The sequence below is a fragment of the Argiope bruennichi genome, chromosome 10 (genome assembly GCF_947563725.1).
Source record: "Argiope bruennichi chromosome 10, qqArgBrue1.1, whole genome shotgun sequence".
Taxonomy (NCBI): domain Eukaryota; kingdom Metazoa; phylum Arthropoda; class Arachnida; order Araneae; family Araneidae; genus Argiope; species Argiope bruennichi.
The window spans coordinates 123,524,301-123,537,025 of record NC_079160.1 but is presented as its reverse complement, the minus strand read 5'-3'; the positions used below and the strand labels follow the sequence as shown (position 1 = coordinate 123,537,025).

Genomic DNA, 12,725 nt, shown 5'->3' with positions numbered 1-12,725 from the left:
CTTTCCTTCAGTTTCCTTTTTATTTATGCAGATTGGGTGGCAAACTCTACAAGAAGAGTTTCATCAGATATTAGAAAAATCTAAGTCATCTAAGGAACATGATGATATTTTTGATAATCTGAAGGCAGCTGTAGTTGAAGATGCTGTCCGTCATCATTCTTGGGAAGATAAAGCAGTGGATATGCTAGTATGTTTTAAATTAATTGATTCTTTCTTTTTTTATTTTTATCTTTATAAAATATCTTGATAAGCATATTTTAAATTTCTGATTTTTTTTTTCTTGGTATTCTTTGTTATTCAGGATAATTAGAAATAAAATTAAGAAAGAAATCTTCCTTTCTTTTATATATATGAATGCCTGCTTTCTAACTTAGTATGCTTTTCATATTGGTCTAATTTAAATCAATCGAATATGCTATTTAACTTCCATGGCTATTGATGAAAAAAATAATAATAAACATTGCCTTGAAATTTCAGTTCTGCATTTTCAATTCTTTTAATTTAAAATATATACAAATATAAATTGCCATTATGAATTTTACAAAAAAAAAAAAGTGTATTAAAAAATGTTAAATAAAAGTTTAATATTGCTTTTTTGTAAAATAATAGATTTTATTGTTTTGATGTAATCTATAAATTTAAACCATATTTATGTTATATTGTTTATGTTTAATCATTATGTTTAGTATTAATTATAAGTTTCTTAGCAATTTGTTAATATGCTAAATAATCAATTTTGCACAATTCAGATTATCTGTTTTGATGATGCTTTATATCTTTTGTCAAATCATAGCGTATTATTCAACTTAATGCTCTTGAAGATAGAGCTGTTCCAGATAAGCAACAATGGGATTCAGCTATAAAGTTTTTAGAATCAAGTTTGAAAGATAGACTTGAACAAAGTAAGTATTTTTTTATAGTTTTGTTTTTTATTATTATATCCATAAAATTTTAAATTGTTGTATTTAATGAATTTTGTGGCATTTTTTTATTTACTAGTTATAACAGCTTTTATTTGTATAATATATTATTAAAGATGTTTTTCTATATTTCATACAAGTAATTCGAAGATTAATTTAGTTAAAATAATCGAATGTTGATGCTTTGTTTTTGCAGGCTTTGTTATAACGCTTTGTTTGGCACTGATAATATTATGTATATATCGTAATGGCATATTACATACAAAACGAACTTTTTTGCAAATTTTTGGAGAAGTTTTCAAAAAAGTTCTGATGGGGAAATTTCACCTGAAAATATTTCTGATTTGTTTTCCACATACCCTCCTATAGCCAAGGAATTTCTGTAATTATTATGGAAATTAGAAAATTGCAGAATTTCTAATATATACTGAAGAATTTCTACAAAAAATACTGAAAAGGCCCTTTTTTCCTGAATTTTTGCTTACAGCAAAATGTGGATAGTGAAAGTATTTTTGGCATGATTGGGGAAGGGAAGGAATACTGTTCCAACATGGATACAAAAACACTGGTGTTGCTCCTCATTATAAAAATGAATGTAGGAGCTGGTTGTAATGTTTAGACAAGCAATGATGACTTAAAAAAGCAAAAGATATTGCTAATCAATGAAACAAAGTTCTAACAAATTGTGTTAATTTGTTTGATTGACAAAATTGTGCTGTGTGATTTTTAAAAAATAGTTATTTTAATTATAGATTTAATTAATAATAGATATCTATTAAATAATTTTGAATAATGTTTAAAAATACTTGTTTTAAAATTTGTTATTATCATTATTACAAAATAAAATGAACCTGAATATTTATTTTTAAATTAACCAATGATGCTGTGTTATATGTAACATATTAGTAAAAAGTGCTGTTGATAACTGGGTAACCAATATTGGGGGATATGCTTCAATAAGAAAAAATAACTAGTTGTATATCCCTCTCATTGACTTTTTTTTATAATGTTGCATCAGAAAAATCAAGTTTTATTATTTGATGCCTTTTTTAGTTGTAAAAATTAGTAGAAAAATTTTTGCATTCATAAAACTTTTTTAAATTACAATATACTTGCATTGTTGGGTTTTTTTTTATGTGCTGATTTTTAAATTTACATTTTCACATGGAAATAACAAATGACAAAGTTATATTTCTTTTTATTTACTAAAGTTTTATTGAGTAATTACAGATATATGAAACATAGTATTTTATTCAAAGTTGATATTTTATCCAAATGTTATGCAAAATGCAGAAATGAGTTTTATAAGGAATGTAAATTCATAAACTCAAATAAATCTGGAATTAATAACAACAATACAGTAAACATTAATAAATAAATTTTTTTAGCGAGCAAGTTTGATAGCTTTAAAAAATAAGTAATGTTGATAGTTTTGCATGTTAGTAGTTCAGAATTATTTTCATTACATTACTGACTTTTAGAAGTAAACTTCAGAAGAGAAGTAAACTTATTTTAACATTTTACACAGCGAAAAAAAAAAAAAAAAAAGAGAAAAGAAAAAGTTACAGAGTGTAATATATTATGATGCAGAATTCATTTTTTGAGAATGGTTGTTTTTTGTTTCATTCTATCTACAGCTTCAATATAGCTATGCTATTTTGATTGAGATAGTACACACACATAAAATCAATAAAATTGGATTGAGATGAAATTCTCATCTAAATTATGTTGTAACTTGAATTTTTCTAACTAGATGAGTTAAAATTACAATGATATATATCACATTTTCTTAGATTTTCCAAAAATTAATGTAATATAAATGGTGTAGCAATCAATTTGAGAATAAAAATCTTTTAATGTTATCCTTTAAGAGTGTTTTCTGGGTCTAATTTTAACATAGGATTAAATTAAATTAGAACAATGGTTGAAATTTTAAACTAAATTTTGAAACAGTAAGCTTAATCACTGTAACTTTAATCTCTCCATATCTTGTGTTAAACTTTTAGTGAATGCAACAAAATATATTAACTTGTTTTTATATTTCAGCTAATGCATATATTTATGAAATGGAAGGACCTGGATTTACTGAACGTTGGTTGCATTGGCGTTATAGAACTCCAGAACAACAATTGTGGTCTAGCATTAAACAAGAAATAGAGAAAATGTTTCAACGTTATGTGAGTTTAATTTTATTTCCCTATCTTGTTGATGAATGGCATTGTTTTATATTGATTAGTAAATTTTATACAAGCATATAAGGATAAAATATTTAAAAATTATTAAAAATTTTCAAAGAGGAAGATTTTTTATTAATATATATCATTTTGAGAACATATGAAATGCAAAATTTGAGTAGAGTGTTTTATGTAATGTAATGTATGGGAAAAACTATTTAGTTTTGTAATATGTACTTTAGATATTATTCAAAATGTTTTGATATTCTACAGAATGACAAATGCTATTTTATCCTGAAAATTCTTTGTTGAAACAGGATATGTAGTATTATAAAAAGTTCTTAACATCAACATTATAGCATTTCCTGTATACTTGTTATTTCACTCAGTGGTCTTTTGGGACATCTTGTCTTGTGTAAAAGAACATATTCTAATATTATGTAAATTTAAACTTAAAGCTATGCAATTTGCTTGTTTAATATATATACACATGCCAGTATATTTATATTTTGTTCAAGCAGATGTTTATAATTGCAATAGGCAAAACCAGTATCATTTACAGGGATTTATATTTTTTTGTACTATTTAACATATTATAAATTACTATATCTGATAATGTTATTTGTTATAAAAACATTCTGTTGTGTTTTTACAGAATTATAATCTGAATACTTTGTTAAATGCTGATGATCTGACTACAATCAAAAGAAATTTACAATCGAAGGATGTTGAAGCTGACTATGACTTAGTAAGTCTTGCACAAATAAGTATTATTACTTCTTATTTTTATTTAATTTATGTATAGCATTTGCTGATTCTGTTTTCAGATTACACAAGTGTGGCACCCAATTCATAGGAAATATTTCTTAGAAAAATCCTTACAGAAAGCATATGATTGCAAGAGGGCTTTCTATCTTTATCATCAAGGATTAGATTCCGAAGTATGAATAATATTTTGTATTCTATATTTTTTTGATAATTCTCTCTTGAATATTTATTATCTTTTATTGATTTTTAATGTTGTTGCTGTTACAGATTGATTGTAATGATGTTGTCCTGTTTTGGAGAATACAGAGAATGCTTCAAACTACATCAAATGCATTGAGACAGCAAATTATGAATGCTGAAGGTTAGTTTTAATGTATAAAAGTTAAATTCACCATTTTAAAAATTCGTTTTGGAAGTTGATATCATAGAAAATAGACAAAGGAAAACTAGCAATAATTGCTAGTGTTTCTTTACAAATTCTCTGTCTGCTGGCAACATAATTGTTTGGAGTTGTATAAAAATTAAAAGAAATGTAGTCTTTTTTTTATAGCATATTTATTTGAGAACTCTTCATCAGATATTTAACGTAATCACTATTCAGTGTATTTAATGAAACTTGGTTAAATAATTTTGCTTTAAAATATTTATCATTTGGAAAGTAATTTATTACTTTTCTTTTAAAACATTGGTTTTATTAAACTTCATCTTATTATTGAAATATTTGAATTTATTTTATATATATATATATATATATATATATATATATATATATATATATATATATATATATATATATATATATATATATATATATATATATATATATATATATATATATAATAATTTGGTTTACCTAATTCAAAGAACAGTTTTAAATCTTTATTAGTAAAAAAAGGGGGGAAGAGGATGCTTCTTATAATTCTTATTTACTATTATGATTTTGTAGCTCGAAGGCTAGAAAAGGAAATCAAGGAGGTTCTTGAAGATTACAGTCAAGATGCTAATAAAAAGAAGAAATTGTTGACAGGCAGAAGAGTTGAACTAGCAGAAGAACTCAGTAAGTTTTATCATTAATTTTCTTTCTTTTTGTGAGAAGTTGATTAAAATGAGCTTTGAAATTTTATTAGTTTGAGATTAAAGTTAGGAAAATGTTCTTCATATTAAAAACAGGAATTAATAGCAGGAACATTTGCTTTTGTGTTATAAATATTTTTATTCTGAAGTTTATACGTCTAAATACAAATTAAAATGACTAGGGTTAATTACTTGATACTTTACAATAAAGTTCCCTGTTTATGCAAATTTATGGTAAAAATTTCCTTACATTTTTTTTAACAATTTGTCTGTATTGTATTAAAAATTATAAATTTACATAACCTCTATGTTTTGAAATTAATTTTGGGATCTTTTAGAATATTGAAATTGGAATATAGAACATTGGAATCTTTTGAACATTAAAAATTTTGCTTGATTTTATTTAACAGAAACTCCAAATATTGATAAACATCACAAAGAAAAGTTTAAAAAAAATAATTTTATATGATTTTTTTCCGTAAAGAAGTTTTCAAGTGCTGCATATAAATGGTAGACCAGTGTTTATGGTGTAAAAAATGACATAGTTATAAGTATTTTCTTGTATAGGTTTAAAACTTTTAATCATTTTAGTTAGGATTCTGTATGAGAATATCAAGTTCCCCTCCCCTTATATTGATGTAAACTTCAACTGCTAAGCAGAAAAAACTGTATTGAAACATTTTTCCCTCCCCTAGTTTATCCCCGATTACTTCAAAATGAAAAAATTAATTATAAACGGAGGGTTTCCATAAAACTCTACTCAAAATGTAAGCCAATGCATATTTTGCAATTTCAGTGTGAGATCTTGCTCTTATCATAGTTACTATGACTTTTTTAATGTCCAAAAAAATCATTATTCTTTCAAAGGATAACACATTACACCTAAGTTATATAAATTAACTTAATGTGCAAAAATATATACATTCGTAAACATAGATGTATATTGGTACATCAATATCAGAGCTCTAATGTGATGTGATAATTTGAAGAGAGCATGTTAGAATTAAAATACAGGAATAAAAATACTTTTAATGAATTAAAATTATACTTACAAATACTTACAACATGGAAAAAATATTTTCATTCTTGCATTAAAAATTTTTCATTTTAAAGTTTTTAAGAACTAACTGCTTTTACTTTTGTAAACTTCATGAAAGATATTTTGGAGTAATCTTCATATTTTTGAACTTTTGTCAGTTAAAGAGAATGCCACCTAAGTTGACGCAACTTCTTCAAGCTTTCACATCATATTAGAGCTGTGGTATTGAAGTTCTGGTATATACAGATATGCATATAAAAGTAAATATGTGATTAAATAATGAAAGATTGGGCATATCACAATGAGAACAAAAGATATTAAATGAAACCGGATGCACAACTTTACTAAATCAAACGTTACTTTTCTGCATAATTGCCATTGTTATTGAGGCATTTATCACAATGAAACACAAATTTTTTAATGCCTGCGGTTATTTTATTATAAATAAAGATACTGTTTTTAATATTGCTTTTTTACAGCATAAAGAGAAAAATGATTCATTTTGAAAAATAATAGTTTAGTTTAGCTATATTAACGTCCCATAAATAAGCAATACTAAGGCTATTTTGGGGCAGACCTCGTAATTTCGAACGGTGGTCAGATAACGAGGATGACACTTGAGCTGGCACCCCTCCCTCTAAACTTTCACATAACATCAGCGGGAAGACGTTTGGCCCCAATGGCTTTAACATACACCAGATCTGCTTACCTGACAGTTCTTCAATGGAATTCTGGTCTCAATCTGAAGACTGAATCTGAGACCTTACCGCCAAACCACTGTGAGCTTTGAAAAAGAAAGAAACAGACCTTTTGATGATTTTCACACATTATCCAAAATAAAACACAAATTGTTGTCTGCAAGAATTAGTTGATTCATGGTAACACTTGATCTTATGCAATTGTTGCAATGCTACAAGCATTGCAAAATTTCAAATGAGACTATTTAAACTATTCTGCCCCTTAAAATCCCAGCTTGGTGCCTTATGAATATATATTATGTATGTATATATATATATATATATATATATATATATATATATATATATATATATATATATATATATATATATATATATATATATATATATTAGAGATATACACTTTAAGAAGTAGTAAATTTATGACTTCAATCATTGACAGGAGTTGATTGAGACTCATATCATCCTTGAAATATTTAATTTCCATTGTAATAAGTGCCCCAATAAAAATGGCAGTTTCATAGCAAAGTAGTGCTAGCTTTGTGTTGTACATCAGTTGTGTTGTACATCAAGCTTTGATAGCGTTTATTTTCATTGAAATGTACTTTGCTCTTTTTTTTTTCCGTCTCTTCTTTTTTTTCTTTTCTGAATGATCTTTATATTTTTGCATATATTCTTTATTCATACAATTTCTTTGGTTTTGAGAATTGGAAAATCATTGTAATTTTGTTGTTGCAATAAAGTGGTCTTACTCATAATTTGTACTAGTAGCTAATAGTCATATTAGTAACAAATCATTGATAGTTAATTCATTTTGTATAGAATTTTATAAACACCATCTTTATGATTAAATATATTGTTTTTGAGTAACTGAAAAAAAGAAAAAAGAAAACACTGAAAAATACTCTATTGCATGTTTTTCATTTATTTGGAAGGAGAGATACAATTTGAATAGTCATGGATCTTAATTGAAATGATTCATTGAGTAAAATTTCTTATTACTTTTAATTCCCTAGTCAGTAACTATGGAGCTGATTAAATTACTTATAGATAGTGATCTAACAGTTTCCATAAAACATTAACGAAATATGTTGCTTTTGTAATATTTGAATTAAGATTGTGAATGTATTATTGCTGTTAACAGTCAACAGTGTCATGCCAATTTTTCAGAGATTGTTTAATCTCTCCCCCCCCCCTTTTTCTTTTCTTTTTTTTTTTGTTAATCTACAAAGCATTAAATTATTTTTAGCTTTAAATTCTGAAAAATTATTTTTTAATCTGAGTAATTTGAAAAATTTTGTTATGAATTAAATTGCCAAAATTTTAAGACCATTTTATCTTTAGAATTGTTAGACTATATACATATAAACAGGAAAAATACTTATCAGCTTGTTTGCTTAGTAAGGTTAAACTATTTTAAAGTATATGCTTATTGTTTTTAATCTTTTTTCCCCCATTTTAGAACGTGTGAGACATATTCAAGAAAAACTAGAAGAATTTGTTGCAGCGTTGCATGCAGAAAGCTGAGCTATATAGAACTTAGTGAAATTCTGAAATTATTTATTTATATTTGCTGATGTTCTGTAATATGATAGCAAAATTGAACATTAATTTTTCTCTTTGTAGATATATCTTGTTGGAATTATGTATGAATTTTGATTTACTCTTTAAAATGTCATTGCTTTTTTGTGTTCTATACAAATTCTATAATTGAAATTTTTTAATAGCAATAAATATTTAACAGTTTTTTAATTGCTAAAGAAATTGATTTAATTTACTAGTGTATGTAAGAATGATTATGGAAATAGATTTTCTGTATACCTTTTCATTAAAATTATCCTTATTTCAGTAATAAATAACTTTATTTACATAATACAAAATTGGATGATGCTCATGAGTTCAGATGAGTCATAGATCTGGATCTACGAACTTGAACTGTGTAACTGTGATAATTTCCTATGGTCTGTGCTAAAATTGATGCAAAGTAGACAAAATTCACTAAACTCTGAAAATCAGAAATAATATATTAGCAAGTATCTACTTACATTGTATTATGTATTTGTAATTTATGTAATACTTCTTACAATATAAAAATAAAAACATTTGTATGGCGTATTTAGTTCTGCATCAAGAAAGTTAAATATTAAAATATATTTAAGTGCAGCAATTTAAAAAAAATTAAAGGTTTTTCTTACCTGGAAACAAAGTATTAAAGTCACATACCAAGAATTTGGTTGTATATTAGCAGCTCCTACAATAAGAGAATTTTAGAAAGTTTTTCTGAACATATTTTTATCAGTATATTAATTAGTAGAAATATTTTAAAACCATTTTCTGTTTGTTGATCTTGGGATCTATATTAAATTATTAGCTGTTACCACTTTTAAGAAATCAAATTTTAATTTATTTTATGTTTAACTGATAATTAAATTCTGAAGATATTAAGATAATTTGTCATTGAGAATATGCACGTTAAAAAATTTCAAAACTCTAACTCATTTTTTTTCTCTCACTTTCTGATACGATACAAAATACTTTTTAAACATGAAGCAATATAAATATCACAACCATGGTAATATTTTGTTTTAATGTAAAATTAATGAGATTCTTTAAAATTAATGAATTTTTTTATGCATTTCACAAGTAAAATTGGTAGTCTATTGGATTCAATCCAGATGTCCAGGAATTAGATTTTATTTGAATTTGTTAAAAGTATTGATCAGGGTTGCCACGCTACCAGAACCTGGAAAACACAGGGAATTTGAAAAGCAACTAAAAAATATGGGAAATGCAAATCCCCAAATCCATGAATTTGCAAAAATGAATAAATAAAAGAAAGTAATTTTCTTTGTAATGTTTTGTGTTTTATTTCACCTGAGTCCTTAATTGTGTGACTTGCATTTAAAGAGCATGAGAAGTAATATATCCTCCCCTCCACTTAATATATCAATTTTGTCTCGCTAAGTTCTAGAGATAATAAAGAGGATTTTTTTTTTTATTTTTTTAAATATCAAATTTTTTTAACATGCTATTATTTCGAATAATGTAAAATTATTGCTTCTTTTCCTTGCTTTTTCCACTCTTTAAAATCATATTGCATTGTAACTAGCACATGAGTGTTATTTTTTGCATTTCCTTGTACTTGAATATACGTACAGGGAATTTTTCTTCCAGATTTGAGTGGCAACCCTGATTGATATTTTTTATATATATTTTCGAAAATACTATTATTTTGATATTGCTGGTTGTGAGAGATTTTTCTGTAGTTGATTTCTTTTGAATGCATATTCTAAGTGAAAGATCTATTGTTCAGTAATTTATCTATTGTTATTTAATCCTTTACCAATATTTATTAGGCAAGAAGAGTTTGTAACATTGCATGTAAATGAACCAAAGAGTTGTAGGATACATTCAATCAACAAAATTATAGAATTGAATGATCATGAATCTTCTACAATCATAAGGCTGTGTGATAAGTGAAATTCATTAATTATTAAAATTTTTGTGACCATGTGTGCATCTCAGTTTGTGATTATACAAATCATATTTCTATTATGATGATCGACTTAGAAAAAGATATGCAGAGTGCAGTTCTTAGTGAGATTAGTCACTTCTTTTTGCCCTACATTTTTTTGTGTTTTCTTGAGCTTCTATTTTTGTCTGATCAATGCTACCACTGACTACAAAAAAAAAACGATTTTTTCCATCAACAACAGAATCGGTGTGCTTTATTTTATAAACAAAATCGAGTAAGCATTTAGATTCTTTCTTTCCTCCAGTTGGTTGATGCATTGCTGCTGTGAACCAAATTTCATGAAACAGGTCTGCATTTTCATGTTATCGCATTTCCATCATTGTAAATTAACAGACATTCAACCCATCAACGGATTGTATTCAAATTTTTATACATGTCTACAATTCTAATGATAAAACTATTTGCTTAATTTCATCCATTTAGCTTTTTTGTGTTTCTGAGTTATTGTTTTGACATAGATGGACAAACATACTGATTTCCCATACAGATTTTGTTCAAAATTTGGTAGCAAATCTGTATTTGTAGAATGTAGATTGCATACCAAATTTCACTTGTCTTGAGTTATTCTCTCCAGCACTCAAATCCAAAAGTGTTTTTAGATTGTAATGGGTAGATTCACTTATATCTCAAGGTTAATAATTTAAGTACTTTTTTTTTTTTTTTTTTTTTTTTTTGCTAAGTAAAAAGGTCATAAAACTGACTATTTTAGAGAAGATTTCCAAAAATGATGACTCTCCTCCCTGTCTTCTGTCAACTTTTGCTTGCAAAATTTTAAGGTTAATTCTAGAATTATATTGCAGTTAATGCTATTCTGGATGGCCTGGTTTTGTTATGTCAACTTTTTAAAAATTATCATTTGTTATATAATTCTTACCACACAGAGTTGCAGCAGAAACTGACAAGTACAGCATTTTGATGAATTGACCTACAGCTATATATTCTTTAGCTTTGTCTGTAGAGCCAAAATCCCAGCTCTCAGGCTAGTGAAGGGGAAAAAATATATTACTTATCGAAATTATTCTTTAAAAAGTTTATATTCAATGTTAAAAAAACTTCAGTGAGTGAATAAAATTTACAGATAGCTCTTATTAGAGATAGTTTTTTTTTAGTAGAACTTTGAGAGACGAAATTGATTGGTGATTAAAATTAATCTTGGACCAGAGAGTTCGTGAGGAGTTGAGAATTTCAAACAGTGCAACAAATTGTATTCAATGTACTTTCTTGGTTACTGTTGCGACAATTAAGTCTGTTTTGAAAACTAAATTTATTCAACGAAACAAGGGTGAAATATCGTGGCACGTTGTTACAATAACCTATCTTCTGTTTTTTAAGCTATAGAGTAAGGAATAAAAGCAAAGAAATATCCCTAAAAGCTTGTTTGGTATTATTTTGAAGTGAAAACATTTGGTAATATGTAATAATACCTTCAACGACATTGCTCTCGAAATAGGGGTTTCACTTAACAGAAGGAATATGTTTTTTCGTTCCTAATCAGTCTTGAAGTTCTAGTGTCTAAACTAATATTATGTTTTGGTTTAGTTTTGCTCTAAGTAATTATATACAGGGTGTCCCAAAAAAATGTATACACATTTTAGCAGCTGATAACTAAGTTATTTCTTCTTTCTTTACTGACTGAACCCATTGAACCGAGTGATGGCAGACAGACTTGAATTTGAAGAAAGGAAATTTATTCTAAAATGCTACTGGAAGTATGAAAATGCAGTAGAAATGCAAAGACAATTTAAGTGGGAGTTTAACAAAGAACCACCTACACGAGTTACCATACGAATTATACACGAGTTACTACACGAATTAGAGATAAGTTTGAAGCTGATGGAACTGTTCAGGACGTCCGTAAACCTGCAACAGTTGTTCAATTGAGGGCAACCATTGAACATGAATGTACGAATATCCCAAGGGAATTGTTCCATCATGTGTGCTTTTCCATCGCTTCGCGTTGTCAGCAGTGTCTGGAGCAGAACGGGCATCAGTTTGAGAACATGCGATAACAAGACAATAGAATGATATTTGTAGAATCTTTTACATGTTGAAAATTATTCGAATTATAATAAACCCCAAATTTACAATTATTTAAAGTGTGTATACATTTTTTGGGACACCCTGTATATAGATATATATATAGTTATATATAGAGAGATATATATAATTTTTTATGAATAATCCTCGATGATTTGAAACAAGATTTTTCAAGGTTTAAAAAAGAGATAGAAACCGAAGGAAATTTCCAGATGTCTCTTCTCAGATCATGCCTGTTGACATCATCAGATGACGAAAATCTCGACAGTTTTTTTTTTTTTTTTTTTTCGGACGGGGGGATATTGGAGGGCCCTAAAGATTTGGCATATCACTAAAGATTCTGCTGCAAAGATGCAATTGAGACAGGGTGAATTCGATAAGCAAAAGGAAGTATTATCAATATAATGGGCAGAGGTAAAAATTGCAATATCGTTAATCGTATATACGTGGCAATAGCTAAAAAATAGGTGTGTGTTTTTT

The 12,725-nt window shown here is 26.7% G+C and overlaps 2 protein-coding genes across 3 annotated transcripts in view; one reads left to right on the top strand and one right to left on the bottom strand.

Moving 5' to 3' along the window:
* Positions 1 to 8,528, top strand: part of LOC129989505 (dynamin-like 120 kDa protein, mitochondrial) — a 33,023-nt gene extending 24,495 nt beyond the window's left edge. For both annotated transcript variants that reach the window (XM_056098078.1, XM_056098077.1), the window contains 8 exons: positions 32 to 187; positions 794 to 902; positions 2,967 to 3,097; positions 3,750 to 3,842; positions 3,922 to 4,035; positions 4,130 to 4,223; positions 4,809 to 4,919; positions 8,136 to 8,528. In XM_056098078.1, coding sequence (XP_055954053.1) covers positions 32 to 187; positions 794 to 902; positions 2,967 to 3,097; positions 3,750 to 3,842; positions 3,922 to 4,035; positions 4,130 to 4,223; positions 4,809 to 4,919; positions 8,136 to 8,200 — 873 coding nt within the window. In that variant the 3' untranslated portion in view covers positions 8,201 to 8,528. The remainder of the gene's footprint in view (positions 1 to 31; positions 188 to 793; positions 903 to 2,966; positions 3,098 to 3,749; positions 3,843 to 3,921; positions 4,036 to 4,129; positions 4,224 to 4,808; positions 4,920 to 8,135) is intronic.
* The window catches only part of LOC129989506 (uncharacterized), a 36,745-nt gene continuing 32,539 nt past the window's right edge, over positions 8,520 to 12,725 (bottom strand). Inside the window, exons 8-10 of the mRNA XM_056098079.1 lie at positions 11,083 to 11,188; positions 8,869 to 8,924; positions 8,520 to 8,678 (exon numbers count right to left, since the gene is read on the bottom strand). Coding sequence (XP_055954054.1) covers positions 8,565 to 8,678; positions 8,869 to 8,924; positions 11,083 to 11,188 — 276 coding nt within the window. The 3' untranslated portion in view covers positions 8,520 to 8,564. The remainder of the gene's footprint in view (positions 8,679 to 8,868; positions 8,925 to 11,082; positions 11,189 to 12,725) is intronic.